Below are 19,413 nucleotides of genomic sequence, written 5' to 3'. Positions count from 1 at the left end.
AGGCCTTACCATATGTGTTGATAGGGGGATCTTAGAATAACTTATCTGGGTGTTGGGTTGGGGGGTTGGGGGGTTGTGGCTGTGGCGGAGGGGTAGTTAGACAGTGGACAAAGTCAAAGACTGACATTTGCATGCATACCTGTCAACACGTGAGAGTGGTTAAAAGCATAGACATAGAATGTCACTTCTAGTAATTCTATTTCTATGGTTAAGAGGGAACTTAAAGATACTGAACCCTTGTCTAGTATAGGAATGATTTAGTTTCTCCCATGTTTGTGTTGTTGACAGGTGTGCAAATGTGAGTGCGAAGACAACAGAGATTAAGACTAAGAAATAAGCACAGTAAATAGTGTCAGAGCATGGATATAAATCATGTTACAAAAGACTGAGGGCCACTCATTACAAGAAGGCAGAAGGCAGTCACTAGACGGAAATGTCGGAGGTCAATTCCATCAATTCAGATCAGGAAAGGAACTGCATGCATACATTTTTTTATATAATAATCCAATTCAAACCCATGTCCATTACAGTACCTGGCAGACTTGGCCCCTCGGCTGGGCGGCATGATAAAGTCGGGGTCCCTCTGGGCAGGGCCTCTGACTGTGCTGGTGCCCCCGGAGCTGTGCTGCAGGCTGGAAGCCTTGGAGGACAGAGAGCTGACATCACCCAGGTCACCGGAGGTCATGGAGCTGCCGGTGCGACACGGAGAGATGTCGCTGTCCAACACACGGCTGTCCACCACCGGCTCCTCCGACTCCTGAGGAACAGAAAGAAGGGACACACATGCACGCATACACACACACCAAGAAGACACACACACACACCGGGAAGACACACACACCGGGAAGACACACACACACACACACACCGGGAAGACACACACACCGGGAAGACACACACACACACCGGGAAGACACACACACACCGAGAAGACACACACACCGCAAAAGTGAGGCATAATCAATGACAAAAAGAATGAGTTGGAGAAAGTAAAGGCCTATGAGCTAAATGCCTTGCTTGGTCCCACCTCAGTGACCTTACGGTCCACCTCTCTCCCATCCTCGTAGTACACATCTGTGATGATGCGTGTGACCGTCGTCCGCACTTCCTGAATGGTCCGCACGTGTCTGCGATGGGCGGGGCCGGCGGCTGCCCTCGAGGGCGGGGTCTCTGGCTCGCCCTGTCACACAGAAGGGGGTGGAGTTAACCCTTGACCCTCAGCACGTGTTCTTTGCTTACACATATCAGGGGCTGTATGTATGAAGTATCTCAGAGCAGAAGTGCTGATCTAGGATCAGTTATGCCTCAGAGATCATAATGAATAAGATTACATAGGCAGGTTGAACCTGATCCTAGATCAGCACTCCTGAGACGTTTGATACATACGGCCCTTGATCTGCTACAAGGTCAATCCAGTTTTATATTCTGTCAAAGATCATTTCAGTTTACTTCCTGATTTTGATAAAACCATAAAATACAATAAGCAATTGTCAATTCATGAATTGAATTTCAAACATGATGCCAATCCTGATCTGCTAACCGTTAAGGTGTAGGGGCTAGCAGAAGGGACAATGGTTTGTTTCTGTTCCATTTTGACATTGTAAGAAGGACAGGAGGTGTGAGGTAACTAAGGACCCTTACGCTGGCTGTTGGAGACCTGGGGCCAGCCGCATCAAAACTGGTCTGCTGAGACGCCACTCTCTGACAGAGCTAGAGGGAGAGAGACGAGGAAGCATGAGGACATGAGACAAGCAACGTGGATGAAGAGAGAGAGATAGAGAGATAGATAGATAGATAGATAGATAGATAGATAGATAGATAGATAGATAGATAGATAGATAGATAGATAGATAGATAGATAGATAGATAGATAGATAGATAGATAGATAGATAGATAGATAGATAGATAGATAGATAGATAGATAGATAGATAGATAGATAGATAGATAGTTAGATAGAGAGAGAGAGAGAGAGAGAACATGAGGACATGAGACAAGCAAGGTGGATGAAGGGAGAGAGAGAGAGAGAGAAAACATGAGGATATGAGACAAGCAAGGTGGATGAAGAGAGAGAGAGGGAGAGAGAGAGAGAAAACATGAGGACATGAGACAAGCAAGGTGGATGAAGAGAGAGAGAGCGCGAGACAGAGAGAAAACATGAGGATATGAGACAAGCAAGGTGGATGGAGAGAGAGAGAGGGGGGGGGGAGGAAGGGCGGTTAGGCTAGAAGAATAACGGACAGGAATCTCATAATCTCTTTCTATTCCCTTTAATATGATCAACCATATCCTTGTAGCTACCCAGTGGCTCTTACCTTACTGGGTGAACTGGGAGAGATGGTGTTGTCAAAGCTTGTCTGCTGGGACACAGCCCTCTGTCTGATGGCAGCGGCTCTGGTGGGGGTGGATGGCTCCGGGGGCCCACACGACTCTCTCTCCCCAGCTGCGGTGCCTGTCTGTGGGGTAGGCACTGCTGGACGGCCTGGGGTGGATGGTTCAGCTGGAGGCGCTTTCTCTCTGAGCCCCAATGGCAACGTACACTTCACTTCCTGGCGGGGGCTGGAGGGGGGCTCCGATTGGCTGTTGGGGAGGCTGATGCATCCAAGGGAAGGAGAGGAGATGGCGGGTCTTTGGGAGCTTGTCTGCTGTGAGGGTGAGCTGAACAGTTCCCCTCTGTGAAAGGTGAGAGAGACATTTCATATGTCAATGGCACAATCAATCACTTTCATTGTGTGGTGAGCGTTCAAGAGCCAAAATGGCAGCCGTGCATCACCCAGAGGGGCGCTACACATGGATGGGGTGAGTCTGTACACTATAAAGGCCGTTCAGGACTAATGAAAATACATGTATGCACATATAAATATACAGTGCCTTCAGAAAGTTTTCATATCTCTTGACTTATTCCACATTTTTTGTTGTGTTAACATAGGGCGGCGCACAATTGGCCCAGCGTCGTCCGGGTTAGGTTGGCTCATCACGCTCATTTAGGCTTGCCATAACAAAGGGGTTGAATACTTATTGACTCAAGACATTTCAGCTTTTCATTTTTTATTAATTTGTTAAAATTCCAAAAGTCAGAATTCCCCTTTGACATTATAGGGTATTGTGTATAGGCCAGTGACAAAAAAATATCACTTTAATCCATTTTAAATTCAGGCTGTAACACACCAAAATGTGGAAAAAGTCAAGGGGTTTGAATACTTTCTGAAGGCACTTATATAAGGGCTGATATCATCCTTTGCCAAATGTTAATAAAGGTTTCAGTATTGCCTCTGTAGTCCTGTAATGGTAGGCCAGAGACAGAGAGCAGGTACAACTAGGGCTGTGGTGTGTGGTGTGGACACCTTGAAAATGACCTTGTTATAACACCCCGACAGGACAAAACCAGACAGAGCCTCCATCTCTCTGAGGGGGCATGAATGGTACCCAAAATAGCTAAGAAGTAGGTCTCTCTCGCACGCACGCACATAACCTACTTCCAGAATTGTAAAGATATACCAGGACAGGTGGAGGGCTGTCAAGGTCAAATGGACACAATATTGGAGCAGCATTACTAGTGTCCCTTGTTGATCTCAAACTGTCATACCGGAAAACTTCAATTAATAGCCCAGACGTTTATTTGCTTAAATCCCTGAACACAACAGGCTTCTATTAGAGACAGGCTTCTATTTGAGCCAGACATCTATTTCCTTAATGCACACAGCTTTTGCTAATTTGCATAGTTAATTGTTTAATTCCAGCATTCACTTCCAGCATTATAATATATTTTCTTCATTTCCTGCACTGATGTGTTATCATTTAAACACTGTCAAATTGTTTGTCTTAGTATGCCTCTATATAAAAAATAAAAAAAAACATTTCCTTGACAATAATTGTTCTCCTCTTTGACTGTGCAATTTAGGCAATTCTTACTTTCGCCACTAGAGTACGATCGGACGATTTCTAGGGTTCTGTACTCCGAAGTTGTTGACTGTTTTTGTGCTTGCCAGTTAACTAGCAGTTCTCAGCAGTTAGAAGCCAATAGCTAGCAGTTTTTTACTGGTGATAAAAACAGATGACTGCCATCATTACTGAATTATTGAATGTAACAAATCAAACATTAAACCTCGTAAACAATTCATGGTAACAATTAATTTAGACCCAGCGTTTATTTGAAACAGGCGTTTATTTGCTGAAATGTGTGCCACTGCCGGCTTTTATCTACAAGATGGTCAAGAACAAAGGGCTTACATCGAAGAGGAAGAAGATTGACCGCAATCCCAGAGTCAAACACAGAGAGAAGTTCAGACGAACCAAGATCCGCAGAAAGGGACAGGTTTGTAGACTACTTTTGAAACTTGAAGTTGCAGTGTATAAAATGTATACAAATCCAATGTATGATTTATAAGTGCTTCGCAGGCATTACTTACACCTCCTGCAGGCACATCTTTCAGGACCTCTGAGGGGTATACTACAAAGCAGAACCAATGAGTTAGTCAGCTTACTTTGATAAACAACCAGAAATAACTGTTGATTTTCTGATTCATTTAGAAAGATTAACTTAGATTTGTGTGTTTGGTTGTTGAGTTAATTAGCCCATTTCAAGCTTAGTTATTTCAGAATATTGAGGGAAGTTATCTGGCTAACTCCTTGATCCTGCTTTGTAGTATATACTCCTCTGCTGTATGCTGATATGATATACAGTATTTGATAGGAAAATTGACGACTTGTATAATTAAACTAGTGTCAATTATGGGTCAAATTTAAAAAACACTTGTTGGAATACAAACTTCTCTACATTAAAATCTTGAATGTATTCCAGGTTCATGAAGTCCATTGTGAGGAGACAAGATGCTGTCTGGTATTCGTGTTGGAGTTAGTGTCCAACTCAAGTAACCAACCCAACCGTTTCCACACAATTGAAAGTAAATTACGCTATCACTGATAGCTGTTTGCGGTGTCATGCCTTTAAGGAAAACTGTTGCCAGTTCCCTGTGGACTGGAGAAGATTTGTGATTTATCCAGCACATAAAATGTAATGCCAACATACAGTTTAGGTTTAATGTCCCAAGTCAGTTACTTTACTAATGTGCTGTCTGTCATTACTCTGAAAATCTGCTTTGTTGTACTCAAACTGCTATAAGGTTGTTCTTAAGTCAAACAACGTGGTCCTCTGTAGCTCAATTGGTAGAGCATGGCACTTGTAATGCCAAGGTAGTGGGTTCGATCCCCGGGACCACCCATACGTAAAAATGTATGCACACATGACTGTAAGTCGCTTTGGATAAAAGCGTCTGCTAAATGGCATATTATTATTATTATATTATTTTAAAAGGGACAAGCAGCTATTTGAGACTGTATTTCATTGAAGTTTTACTGTACTTTAAAACAGAATGGATACTCTGAGGCCACTATAGACATTAGGCTTGTGTGGCTACTAGGCTCTCAATATGGCCAGCAGGGGGAGCTATTATACTGGGAATCAACAAACTATACTTCAGGTCGGCACCAAATGTTCAGAGACAAACGTTACAGTTTTCAAAGGTGCTTAAAATAACTATCCTTATCATCATCGTTATCAGAAATGACATGAGGTAAGTAAGCAGGGTCGTGTTCAGCAGGCACGCAGCGGAAGAGATCAGTGCGAAACTGGGAGGTAGCCTACAATCCAAATGTATCCACTAAGAAACGCTCGTTTTAGTTTTGCATTGCGCAACATAAAAAAAATGTTGTGCCACACTGTGACCTGATGAACACGACCCAGGTCAGAGGCCATACACGTTGTTTACCTGACAGGGGTTCCAGGGCCACTGGGATGGGCCTCGGCCTGGTCCTCCATCACCTGTCTGTGGGCCTCCCTCACCCTGCTGAACACAGAGGGGCTGGGCAGGGGGCTGGGGAGGGGGACACTGGTCAGACAACAAGCCAATAGTATGTCATCAAATTGCCTTGCAATGCAGTTGCTGTATTCTCCATTTCCCTTGGGGAAGAACGGAAATGTGTCTTTATACTTGAACCAAACCCCCCCGACACACACACACGCACAGAGAGATCCCCTGAGCAGCCAGGGGATAAGTGCCTTGCTCGACAACGGCAGGTGACGGAATCTAGGATACTGACGCCAGCAACCCTCCAGCGAATTCATAACTACTTTTGTAACCCGAGTGTCAACTCAACTGTGCATGGTAAAAGGATGAGCTACTCACAAACACACCATGGAAACCAAATGACCTGACATAAAGTCAGGTAATACATGTATATGCAAATACATGCAAATACATGCAAATGTCAGCCATTATCATTCACTTACGCATCTGATGGTTGTAACATACTGTATTAAGCATCTTTTATAATACTCTCAACAGGGTTCTTATTTGGGGTACAGAGTACAAATAGGCATCCCAGTATGAAAAAAGTATGAAAATGTATGCACTCACTACTGTAAGTCGCTCTAGATAAGAGCGTCTGCTAAATGACTAAAATATATTTTTAAAAAATATGAAGCTGAATCGTGATAATGAGTTGTAGGAATACATTTGGGAAACGGCTCAAATCCCAGGCAGGGGAAAAAGTCTGAAATCGGGCTGCCTTGCATAGAATCCAAAGCGGGTTACCTGGTTACAGCCTTGACAACGGTGGTAACCTTGGAGACAGAGCCTTCCTCGTCTGATAGCGGTGGCTCTGGGAGGAAAATAAAAGCGTTTCATTTGGGCTTTTTGTGGGTTGAACAAAATAAATCAACAAACTGAGACGTCTATTCTTGCAGTAAAGGTGTGAGTCAGCAGAGGATGTCACATTTCTATACATCAATGGATATGCTTCAGTAGTCATATGAAACCCCTTTAATTCTATGTACATAGTTGGAGATTGTTTGATGCTGTATGCATTTTCTGTGAATTTCTATGGACCACTGTACCATTTGAAAGATAGTCACTTGCCCCTCTATGGCATCAACACACAGAATCATAAGAAAATAACATACAGATCTCTTGAACATCCACAGGCAAACCAAAAGGTAACATACGTGGTCATATCATGTCACAGTGGTCATAACCTGTTTATAAGCAGGCATTGTAATATAAACCATTACAACAGCTATCATTTCTATTCCAGTGGTAATAACGTGGTAACCCAGCAGGCCTTAATGAGGAATGTTATTTCTCTAGTTTTTTTTAGGTAATGACATCATAATGTATATGTATTGTGTGTCTATCTTTATTTGATTGTCATGTTTCCCCCTCAGCTCCCTCTGCTTGGATCTCTTGATTGGGCCAATCCATTGGGCTCCCAAGTGGCGCAGCGGTCTAAGGCACTACATCTCAGTGCTTGAGGCATCACTACAGACCCCCTGGTTCGATTCCAGGCTGTATCACAACCGGCCGTGATTGGGAGTCCCATAAGGCGGCGCACAATTGGCCCAGCGTCGTCCGGGTTTGGCCGGTGTAGGCCGTCATTGTAAATAAGAATTTGTTCTTAACTGACTTGCCTAGTTAAATAAAGGTAAAATAATAAAATAAATAAAAATAAAAAATAAATAAAAACTGACTGGGATTTTATAATTATGCCCACCTGTGTGTTGTTTTTGTTGTGACACTGATTGCCATTGCCTTGCACGCTGAAGAAGGGCTCATACCCGAAATGTTTGTGCGGCAATAAAAATATGTCAATTTAAGTTTATTTACCGGAGTGCTGTCCTATTTCTGTTATTTGAAAAATGAGGTAATAACGTGGTAATAACACATTAATTAGCGGCCTATAACAGCTCTTACTCTGCAAGCTGAAGCGCTCTGAGCTGCCCTCCTCCACAGGCGTCACCAGCTTCATCCGCAAACTCAGTTTCCCATCATCCCCTTCGGCCGTGTCCTCGCCACTCTCCCCCGCCATGATTTCGCTGGTCGCCATCGCTGTCTCCGTGGAAATGTCACCCGCCGCCGCAGACTTCTCAGAGAAGAAAGTCATCTCTGAGGAAAACAAAAAGAGCCAACGACCACCACAATGTAATCGGATCAGATCAGAGCCTCTCCGGATCAGATCAGAGCCCCTCCGGATCAGATCAGATCCTCTCCGGATCAGATCAGATCCTCTCCGGATCAGATCAGATCCTCTCCGGATCAGATCAGATCCTCTCCGGATCAGATCAGAGCCCCTCCGGATCAGATCAGAGCCCCTCCGGATAAGATCAGAGCCCCTTCGGATCAGATCAGATCCTCTCCGGATCAGATCAGAGCCCCTCCGGATCAGATCAGAGCCCCTCCGGATAAGATCAGAGCCCCTTCGGATCAGATCAGAACCTCTCCGGATCAGATCAGAGCCTCTCTGGGGGATTCTAGTAGTGAACCATGATACTGGAATGATGAGTGGAGGTGAGTGGGAGAACAACAGTGTTTGTGTAAAGGAGTAGGTGGGAGAGAGTGTGTGTGTGTGTGTGTACCTGAGTGGGTGAATAGGAGAGAGAGGGTGAGTTTGTATGTTTATGTGTGAGGGCGAGTGTGTGTGTGTGTGTGTGTGTGTGTGTGTGGGTAGGTAGGTGGGATAGAGAGTGAGTGTAAAGTGAGGTGTGAGAATGTATAGGTGGTTGGTTAGAATACTTTGCTTCAGTTCACACAGTAAATCTGGCTGTGGAGAGAGCCAGGTGATAATAGCCTCCTGTAGCTCAGTTGGTAGAGCATGGCGCTTGCAACGCCAGGGTTGTGGGTTCGATTCCCACGGGGGGCCAGTATGAAAAATTTATGCACTCACTAACTGTAAGTCGCTCTGGATAAGAGCGTCTGCTAAATGAATAAAATGTAAAATGTAAATAATATTTCCTGAGAGGGAGAAACCCACCAATCGGAGTGCTGTGTCTCGGTGTCTGCTTCAACTGGCTGATCAGAGGGGGAGTGGCACTCACAGGAGGGCCAATCAGCTCGCCTTCTTTGGGGAGAGTGAAGTGGAATGGGATCTCTGCAGAGGACAAATATTAATACAAACAACAACCATTACAATCTCTGAACTGAATGTAATAGCTTCAAAATGACAAGTTATCGGCCATAGAAAACTAAGGATTATATAGTCCTGGTAGCCCAATGGATTCACTGCAGGGACAATACACTTAAATAGAGTTGGCCAATAGTCTTTCATCACTGCCTTCCCTTCATGGCCACTGATCTGAAGGGACTAGGACACATGAAAGCAAGTGGATGAAAACCTATCAAGTATTTTCACCTATCAGTGGTCAGAAAGGCAAGCACATTGGGGGGGGGGAGATCTACTAATTAATTGAATCACTTCAAAAGCTGTTAAATCAATAAGAATACCCTTTTTTTTTTATGGAACACCCCCCATCCCATCCCATCCCAAATATACCCCTGGTGACCCACTCCCAACCTCGGTCTACACACAATATATTGGACAAAAACAAACTTCTATCTACTTCATTGATTCTTAATAGTCTTTCCTCGATTCCTCGTGTCCTCTCTCCTCAAAACGCACTGGAGGAGGTCTGAGGGAAGAAGGTCTGAGGTTCCTCCCCTCTGATCTTTTCCTACAATGTGTTTTGAGAAGGAAAAAAAGGAATCAAGAAAGCACTGTTGAGTCACCCTATATCTCCACAGGCATCTAGGCGTCTCACCTCCAGAGCTGTCACTGAGGCTCTTGTCACGGACCCCCTCTGCTTCCCTAGACCCTCCCTTTTCAGTCTGGGAGAGTCCGATTGGTACCCGCTGGGTGTCCTTCAGCTGTGACCCCGTGCCATTTGACGACACCGACCCCCGCCGGCTTGCCACTGGCTGAGACGTGCCCATCTTCGACGGCGACGTCACTTCCTTCTCCAGGAGCTGGGAGCTCCTCTCGCTCTCCTCCAGCACAATGACGCTGCCGCAGCTCTCCTCCTCTCCTCCTCCCTCGCTCCTGGAGTGCGAGACAGGGAACCTCCCTTGTTTTTCTTCCTCCTCTCCTCCTTCCTCCATGGGCTCTGGAGAAAGCACCTGGCTCTGAGAGAGAGACAGATAGAGGCCTGAGCCCTCGGGCCCCAATGTGCTGTCCTGCTGCTTCTCTCCCTCCTCCTCCTCCATCTCTTCTTCATCTGCTATGTTTTTCTCCTTGGGGCTGTTGGTAGCAGTGCCTCCACGCTCCTGTGACAAAGACTGTCTGGATTTAGCCGGGTCCTGGTTTTTCTGTGAGCTTATCGGGCTTCCCACTCCCCCTCCTCCGGCTTCTCCTACTTCTCTCCTTCCTCCTCCATCTCTTCTAGAGTCTACAGAAACACCTGGACTCGGCGAGAGAGCCTTCACTGAGCCCACGCGAGACATCTGTGAGAAAACAGACTGGGCTTGAGACTGAGACAGGGAGGCCAAACTACAGGGAGTGCTATTGGAGGAAGAAGGCGTCTCCTGCACACAGCTGCTAGGGGTTAACAAGTCTATGGTTTCAAGCTTCTGTTGGGAGGAGGGAGAGGGGGAAGAGGCCTTGGCAGTCTGCTTCTGAGAACTATCTGTTTTGGTCACATTGATACCATCGTGACCTACATTCACACTGCGTACATTCAAGGTTGTCTGTTTGTGCGTATCAGACTTCTGTGATGTGTTACATTCCTCTCTCCTGGCACTTTCCCCGCTAGTCTTCAGCAAGTCAGGCACCTGAGGAACTTTAGGAAAAATAGCAGAGGTTTTTGGGTCGGAGGGGACCCCGTTACTTTCCCTCTTCTGGCTGTTACGTGACATTACAGAGTCACTGGTGTCTTTCCGTAGGGGTCCGTCCAGACCTTCTTCTATCTGTGTAGCCTGGCTGTCCTCCTCGACATCCTTCCCCCCAGCCTGCATTGAAGCCTGCTGGGCCAGACTACAGCTCTGAGTATTCACAGACAGCTCCAGTTGGAAAGAATCCGTCACAGAGCGTGCATGGTCAGTTGTTGTAGGTGCTTTGGGCTGGGCGGCTGCGGCGGCCATTTTGGATGAGCTTGACTCCAGTGATGTGGGTTGGGATGATGACGTCACTTTCCTGCTGTTCATCTCTTGTGGAGCTGTGCTACTGCTTCCAGCCTCTTGGCTCTGGGTTGGGACAAATACATCCTTTGGAAAGAGAAAAATAAGACACTAAATTGATGGTGTTTTATGAACCTATAGAAGGACTGATTGAATACTGAGATTCTTGATTATCATAATAAACCAATATAATCCATAATGAGTGAAGAATAAGGGGAGGTAAAGGTAGGTCCCTGGTCTCCATATATTGATACATTCAAACTGTGAAAGTTGTGTACTTGTAAAATGTCAGTACAGAAACGTAAAGACCTCGCTCTTGCCTACTACTTACTAAAAGTATATACTATGTACTAACCATACTACATACTATTTAGAACAAACTGTTTAGTAAAAACATAAGCAGTAAGCAACAAATATCAACATACTGTGTGTCAGACTTTACTTTATTGAGGAAAAATGTACTTACTATGACTGAGATATGTGGTTGTCCCACCTAGATATCTTAAGATGAATGCACTAACTGTTAGTCTCTCTGGATAAGAGCGTCTGCTAAATGACTAAACTGTCAAAACGTAATACTAGGCTCATCCATACTGAGAAGGCGTCATCTAATGCACAATTTGGTTGTTCCCCCGCCATTCTTTCATTTTGGTACAGCCCGACCCCTTATCTGATTATCAGCTGTTGTCAAACACACATCGGTCTGAGAGTTCCTACTACATGGAAATCCATGAGTATGACATACAGGCATTTAAAGCAAACAACGTTTTCGAAATTCCACATATAATAAAACATTCTATTTTTCACATTCCCAAACAGCCTACTATTTAGGACACAAAAACGGGTAACCGGACACGGCCATTGAGTTCAGTGCTAACTGAATAGATTTTTTCCACTGTCTGGTCAATGGAGTAAAGATACATACATGAGAGAACTCAGGCTGGGTAGGCAGAGAGAGGGTCCTCTCCAACACAAAATCTGGGGAGTTCTGGAATACTGGGGTGGACGCCGAGGGGCGTGACTTAGGAGCTGGGTCCATGTCCATTGGCTCCTCCTCCTTGCCATCCGATTGGTCCTCCGGAGGCATAGACGTGTCCATTGGTTCATCGGCACCTGCGGGGTTACCAGAAGTGTATCACTGAGTTCTATTTTTCAGCATAGACACTAAAACAACTGACATGTCAACTGGATAAAATAAAGTTTAGTTACCCATTTCATTTTCTTGTCCTGTCGGTGAACTGGGGACGATAAAAGGTGTTTGGCTCAAATTTTCCTGGGTGGGTGCTACAAAGTCAACAGAGTTCCTATAGGAAGAGAAGGCAAAGATGAATGCAACAATCATTCTTCCTCTGAGGAGGACAACACAGAATTGCTGGATGTGTTCGGTAGGGACAAAACGATTTGAAACAATAAAGTGCTACCTCAACTTGTCCAATTTTAACACAGATTTTCCTTTTTCGTTGCAAAACGCTTTGGTACGCCTTGTCCTACTGAACACAACCCAGGCCAACCCAAACAACAGGACTACTACTCAGTGGGAGTGTGCAGTATAGTGTTGAGGCGAGAGTTGTCTTACTGGGATAGGCTCTCCTGCACCAGGGTGCCCTGCCCAGAGAGGTGCAGCAGACGCAGGGTGTTGGCGGGGGTAAGGGTGGGCACGGCTTGGTTCTCTGGCTCTGACACTGTGCTGTCCACCCTTGTGCCTAGAGAGAGAGAGAATGAGAGAGAGAGAGAATGAGAGAGAGAGAGAACTCCATTAACACCTGTCCATTTTGTGATCAGTTGTTCATGTCAACTGTTGATAACTGCTCTCCTTGAAATTGTTTTGTGAACAACTGACTACACTTTTTTAACCTCTTCCAACAAGAGCTGCTCCAACTGGAGAAGTACTGTAAGCCCTGACAGTATATATCTTTAACACAGAGAGATAGTTTGGGTGAGTGGATAGATGGATGACCCACCTGTCCTGTCAGCGTCGAAGAGGTCCTCCTGAGAGGACAGCAGCTCAGAGTCGTCCCCTTTGGGATCCTGGTCCTCTGAGGCCTGCAGGCCCTGGGAGTGGAGCAAAGCCTGGACACTCAGTTCCCGGCCGGCCCGACCCAGGGACTCCGACGAGCTGCTAGAGCTCACCTCCGACCTGGGGGAAGAACCAGACACTTCATTTAACTAATGCCCAATTCCAAATCAACTCTTAGGCCTTTCATTTACTTCTGGAGATCTTAGAGAAGTTGATGTGAAAGCAATATGATGAAAATTCCACCTACGCTATTGGGCAAGATAGACTCATTACCATATTGCTTACATCTATCAAATCCTCCCAGATCTCCACAGGTGCATAAGATAGCGTCTAGGAATCGATTTGGGATTGAGCAACAGAACTAACATGTGTAAATCTGTGAGGTATGGATCGATCATTTTGGGGCCGAATCCTAGCTTTATAAACGACTACCAATGTCCCACTGACATCAATGTGTGATTCACGTGAATCTTCCAATTAAGGTTTTCATTTTCAGCCTTCTTTTTAAAGGCCCAATGCAGCCGTTTTTATCTCAATATCAAATACATTCTGGGTAACAATTAAGTATCTTACTGTGATTGTTTTCAATTAAAATGGTCAAAAGAAACAAAAATAGCTTCTTTGAAAACAGCAACTTCCCAGCTAGGACTGTCTGGGAGTGAAAAAGTGGGGAGGGAAAAACTGAAAACTAGCTGTTAATGGCAAACAGGTTTGGAACTCTCTTTCTTATTGGTCTATTAACGAATTAACCGCCTGGTGATGTCACCAGGCAGGCCAAAACTCCATCCCACCAAAAAACAGGAAGAAATTATAGGCGGTCTTTTCAAACAGCTCTTACGCTAAAAGGGCATTATCATAATTTTCACAATGTCTGTATTATTCAAACCAGATAATGTGGTAATATACACTACCAGTCAAATGTTTGGACACACCTACTCATTCAAGGGTGTTTCTTTATTTTTTACTATTTTCTACATTGTAGAATAATAGTGAAGACATCAAAACTATGAAATAACACATGGAATCATGTAGTAACCAAAAAAGTGTTAAAACAAATCAAAATATATTTTATATTTGAGATTCTTCAAATAGCCACCCTTTGCCTTGATGACAGCTTTGCACACTCTTGGCATTCTCTCAACCAGCTTCATGAGGTGTCACCTGGAATGCATTTCTATTAACAGGTGTGCTTTCTTAAAAGTTAATTTGTGTGATTTCTTTCCTTCTTAATGCGTTTGAGCCAATCAGTTGTGTTGTGACAAGGTTTGTAAAAGACCAAGTCCATATTATGGCAAGAACAGCTCAAATAAGCAAAGAGAAACGACAGTCCATTATTACTTTAAAGACATGAAGGTCAGTCAATACGGAACATTTCAAGAACTTTGAAAGTTTCTTCAAGTGCAGTTGCAAAAACCATCAAGCGCTATGATGAAACTGGCTCTCATGAGGACCGCCACAGGAATGGAAGACCCAGAGTTACCTCTGCTGCAGAGGATAAGTTCATTAGAGTTACCAGCCTCAGAAATTGCAGCCCAAATAAATGCTTCACAGAGTTCAAGTAACAGACACATCTCAACATCAACTGTTCAGAGGAAACTGTGTGAATCAGGCCTTCATGGTCGAATTGCTGCAAAGAAACCACTACTAAAGGACGCCAATAAGAAGAAGAGACCTGCTTGGGCCAAGAAACAGGAGCAATGGACATTAGACCGGTGGAAATGTGTCCATTGTCTGGAGTCCAAATTGGAGAATTTTGGTTCCAACCGCTGTGTCTTTGTGAGACGCAGTGTGGGTGAACGGATGATCTCCTCATGTGTATTTCCCACAGTAAAGCATGGAGGAGGATGTGTTATGGTGTGGGGGTGCTTTGATGGTGACAATGTCTGTGATTTATTTAGAATTCAAGGCACACTTAACCAGCATGGCTACCACAGCATTCTGCAGTGATATGCCATCGCATCTGGTTTGCGCTTAGTGGGACTATCATTTGTTTTTCAACAGGACAATGACCCAACACACCTCCAGGCTGTGTAAGGGCTATTTTACCAAGAAGGAGAGTGATGGAGTGCTGCATCAGATGACCTGGCCTCCACAATCCCCCGATCTCAACCAAATTTAGATGGTTTGGGATGAGTCGGACCGCAGAGTTAAGGAAAAGCTGCCAACAAGTGCTCAGCATATGTGGGAACTCCTTCAAGACTGTTGGAAAAGCATTCCAGGTGAAGCTGGTTGAGAGAATGCCAAGAGTGTGCAAAGCTGTCATCAAGGCAAAGGGTAGCTATTTGAAGAACCTCAAATATAAAATATATTTTGATTTGTTTAACACTTTTTTGGTTACTACATGATTCCATATGTGTTATTTCATAGTTTTGATGTCTTCACTATTATTCTACAATGTAGAAAATTGTAAAAATAAAGAAAAACCCTTGAATGAGTAGGAGTGTCCAAACTTTTGACTGGTACTATATATAAAACACAGGAAAATCACGTTTTTGACTGCACTGGACCTTTAAAGCTTGACTCTCGAGCCCTTGTGGTACACTGAGGTTTTATGACAAAATATGATCTTGTAGGTATGCATCCTACCGATGGATATTCTCACCTCTTGGATTTGCTGTCCTGACTGCCTGAAGGTAAGCCCGTTGTCATATTCTTCTGTTCACCTGGTGACAACAAAACAATGACAAGTCAACAAAATATGTTTCACTTTGATTTTAACTGGGTCCTATTCACTGCAGCAAAACATTTAGCAACGGGGGGAAAAAATGTCTGTGTTCTTATTCTTAATGAACATGTTCAGGGTCGTATTCATTAGGCACAATGTAGCAAAACATTTTGCTATGGAAAACGACATAAAAGCAAATTTCTTACTGGACAAGTTCAGGTAGTCCCTCTCAGTTTTCCTCAGAACTTCAGTTTGTTGCCTAATGACTACGACCCAGGTACTACCCCCCTATTTCTCCCAGTTTCAAACGTTTTCCACCTACTAAACACGACCCTGGACTCAGGTGAAGTAAAGATGACCTACCGGTAGTATTGTTACCTGGCTTGTTGTGTCTCTGGCTGTCTGTCTGGGCAGCAGTAGGCCCCTCCTCCTCCTGACTGTTCCCCACCACTTCACCCAGACCCTGGCTCCCAGAAAGATCCAGAAAACCAAACTGGGACACTCCTCCTAAAACACACACACACAACATAAACAGCTCAAAATCATGATTCATGAAATGCAATATTGAACTGGTGATGACAAAGAAGTGGTATAGCCTAAAAATAATGTTTCCAACAAGGAGCATTTCAAAGCTTACACAGCTACAGTATATTGTCTCAGACATGTCTCAGATGGTTATTTATTTCTCTGTTAAAAACTGCTTGTACCTTCAGACTGGGCGCATTGTGTAGTGGAGTCCGCCCCAGACTCCATGGCCATGCCTCCTGTAGCACACCTGATGGTTTCAGGGATCAAGATGTCAACGTAAAGCAGATTTTTGCTGAATTCCAAACCGACCCCTAGCCTGCCCCTTACATCATAGCTGCCTCTGTAGATTGGAGGTGATTGGATAGATATAAGTGTTATAGCGTCATCTTGCCTTCTGATTGGCTAGGTGGAAATGTCGGCATATTGCATCCACCTATCCAATCCTCTCAGATCTACAGGAGTGTCTAGGTAGTAGGCAGGGGCCAGGGTCCATTTGGAATGCAGCCTACTCCTCAAACATCTCAATGCTCTTACAAATGCTTCAATTCACTGCATCTTGGTGACGATGTTTACCTAGTACCTACCTCCTTGTATTGGGGAGCGAACAAACTTCTAGGACTTGACTTTCCTCCTGGTTGACTAAAGAAAATGAATTCAACAGGTTTAAGACAGAATACAATGTCTGCTATGGGGAGACAAATGCTATCAACTGCTTTCAATGCTATCACAGAGAAACCAGTGTTATCAATAGGCTATATGCATGTTATTACTCAGAAAAAAGCTGCAATGGTTGAAACCAGGGTTTAAATTCCACACTTACTCTTTGCTGTGCCCTAAACTTAGCGGCCTGGACTTTTAGTGCTTCGGAGGGTACATTCATTTGGTATCGGGAGTGACCAACACCCCACTAAATGTTCCAAATCTACGTAAGCGATGGGGTTCGAACCCGGGTTTCCTGCACGCCAGAAGAGTGCATTAGACCACTAAACCAAAGCATAGTCTTGGGGAGCCAATGCAACTCTTCGGGTCCCAGGCAAGGTTACTCATCACAGCAGTCACATACAGAGAACCACAGCTTCAAATGGTGAGGGGCCGTATGTATCAAACATATCAGAGTAGGAGTGCTGATTTAGGATCAGTTTGGCCTTTTAGATCACAGTGAATAGAATTACATGGAAGGGGGAACTGATCATACGGCCCCAGGTATCCAATCTCTGTCCTTTATGGTCACAGAGTGAGAGACCAACCTGGCCCGTTGTGATTGTTGTTCTGGATCCTCTCTGATTGGCTGTCTGTCTCGGAGTATCTGTTTCCTGCCGGAGAGGAGATCAGCTCCTGGGGAGAGAGACGGCTGGATTCAGTGGCCCTGTTCAAATTACAACAGGCATCACTCATTCCCATGAAGTAGGACAATTACTGACCTGACATGACTGGATTGGTGAAAGCTATGTGATGAAACCCTTGCTGTCACCTATCCAATTGTGTCAGTATTGACTCCATGGCATGCAGGATGGAGAGATGTATTTTCAAAGGATTCAAATTGGGCCAAGTGATATTCTGCTCTTGACAACTGACTTGAGATCTGTTATCCTCACACTTCTAACATTGATGAATATGAGCTTCACAACAAAACAAGTCCTAGATCAGTTGTTAAGACTTATAGAGGTAAGTAATGTCATGTCCCAACCTAAGATGATATGCCCCAAAGTTCCTTTGAGGTCATCAGACAACAAACTAAGGTAGTAGGAGGAACTTAGCCTGGGTGCCAGTCTGTTCCTGCTCTAAGGTAGTAGGAGGATCTTAGCCTGGGTGCCAGTCTCTTCCTGCTCTAAGGTAGTAGGAGGATCTTTGCCTGGGTGCCAGTCCATTTCTGCTCTCTTGCTTGACAATGGAGTAGGCAAAAACACAAACTGATCTGGGACCAGGCTAGGAGGAATTGACAAAAACAATACTCCTATCGTCTCCCCTCCCTGTATGTCCAGAAAGCATATTACCGCCTCTCAAAAGGTCTCTAGACCTTTATGTTACAGGATGTAACGTTAGTGTACTTGCCCTCTGAGTCGCTGGTTCGAGCCCTGCTCTGGCTGTCTGTCCTCAGTGGCTACTCTCCTGATTTCCACGCTGCAGTATGTCAATCACAGAAATTACCATCTTTGCATAGAATTATGGATACATCAAGTGACATTGGTGCAAGTAGGGCAAAGTAATTGTACAGATGGGCAACCTCCCAGGCATATATATCCTAGAGATCTTTTCATCTATGGCTCTTTCTCTTCATCTATGGTACTACTCCTGCCAGTAGACATGGATCATTATGGCACAGGAGGTTTACTGTAACTGTACTCTCCGCATAACCACAGTCGCTGGTTCAAGCCCATGTCCACTTGTTACCTTGATCTGTCGCTACACCGTGCTACTCACCAGTACAGGGCTGTGGGAGGTGGCGGGCTGCAGGCTGGACAAGCGGCGGGCGAGCAGGGCGCGGTAGCTGCTGTCCGGGTCGTCCTCCAGTGCTGCACTATCGGGCTGGGAGTCCTCCACGATCAGGCACGGGTTCTCGGGATGGGGCAGACTCGAATCCAGGTCACTTCCGCCAGGATCCATCGGAATATGGCATGCAAGGACAGCAGGTAGCGTAGCTGCTGCGCCAAAACAAAGAGCAAAGGCAGATATTATAGCAACAACTGCCCGACTGTTAGGTAAAGCTGATCAATATAATACGACTGAATCGATCTGTGTGGTGCCATGGACTTGCAGTCCACCTGCCGATAAATAGTTAGCTAGCTAGAACACCACAACAGAATTTGCTAGTCTAACTAGCTAGCCTAGCTACATTTATGAAGTGAGACTCGAGCACAGCACATGACTGAGAGCAAAACGTTGAGCCAACTAGCTAGTCCATTAAAAAAATTGCCATGCATAATAATGGTTTACTTAACTAGCTAGTTTGCTAAAAAATTATATTTCATAATTACGATTGCAACCACAATATGAGCTAGCGTCCTTTTGGTATAGCTAGCTACCGTGGTCGTCCAAATACTACCCCAATAATTCCATAAGCCCATCCCCCTTTCTCCCATTCGCTGTAAAACTACACATAAGGATGGATGTGATTGGTCCAGGACGTTTCTGGCATTTTGAAGACGCTGTGTGAGACGCTTGCGGAGTAAAACATAAAACAACTTGCTTCATACTCTACAGCTAGCTATATTTCACGAAATCATAATATTTGTTAACAAGGCTGTTCTGGCAGTATAACTTCGG

General features: G+C 44.8%; 1 protein-coding gene across 2 annotated transcripts in view; it reads right to left on the bottom strand.

The window, feature by feature from the left end:
* Positions 1-19,177, bottom strand: part of tp53bp1 (tumor protein p53 binding protein, 1) — a 28,468-nt gene extending 9,291 nt beyond the window's left edge. The window contains exons 1-20 of one of the 2 annotated variants that reach the window (XM_084154562.1): positions 19,125-19,177; positions 18,571-18,791; positions 17,397-17,484; positions 16,734-16,788; positions 16,329-16,396; positions 16,000-16,128; positions 15,559-15,619; positions 12,901-13,076; positions 12,516-12,642; positions 12,149-12,243; positions 11,865-12,052; positions 9,589-11,026; positions 8,805-8,921; positions 7,748-7,939; positions 6,593-6,659; positions 5,768-5,872; positions 2,315-2,672; positions 1,642-1,710; positions 1,028-1,180; positions 534-757 (exon numbers count right to left, since the gene is read on the bottom strand). In XM_084154562.1, coding sequence (XP_084010688.1) covers positions 534-757; positions 1,028-1,180; positions 1,642-1,710; positions 2,315-2,672; positions 5,768-5,872; positions 6,593-6,659; positions 7,748-7,939; positions 8,805-8,921; positions 9,589-11,026; positions 11,865-12,052; positions 12,149-12,243; positions 12,516-12,642; positions 12,901-13,076; positions 15,559-15,619; positions 16,000-16,128; positions 16,329-16,396; positions 16,734-16,788; positions 17,397-17,484; positions 18,571-18,753 — 3,893 coding nt within the window. In that variant the 5' untranslated portion in view covers positions 18,754-18,791; positions 19,125-19,177. Of the gene's footprint in view, positions 1-533; positions 758-1,027; positions 1,181-1,641; positions 1,711-2,314; positions 2,673-5,767; positions 5,873-6,592; positions 6,660-7,747; positions 7,940-8,804; positions 8,922-9,588; positions 11,027-11,864; positions 12,053-12,148; positions 12,244-12,515; positions 12,643-12,900; positions 13,077-15,558; positions 15,620-15,984; positions 16,129-16,328; positions 16,397-16,733; positions 16,789-17,396; positions 17,485-18,570; positions 18,822-19,124 lie in introns of those variants that run through there. The other variant, XM_084154561.1, reaches the window with a different exon arrangement.
* Positions 19,178-19,413: the final 236 nt, after the last annotated feature.

This window comes from Coregonus lavaretus (genome assembly GCF_964263955.1).
Source record: "Coregonus lavaretus genome assembly, chromosome: 37".
NCBI lineage: Eukaryota > Metazoa > Chordata > Actinopteri > Salmoniformes > Salmonidae > Coregonus > Coregonus lavaretus.
Note: the sequence above shows the minus strand (reverse complement) of the source record. Positions and strands in the feature narration are given on the sequence as shown.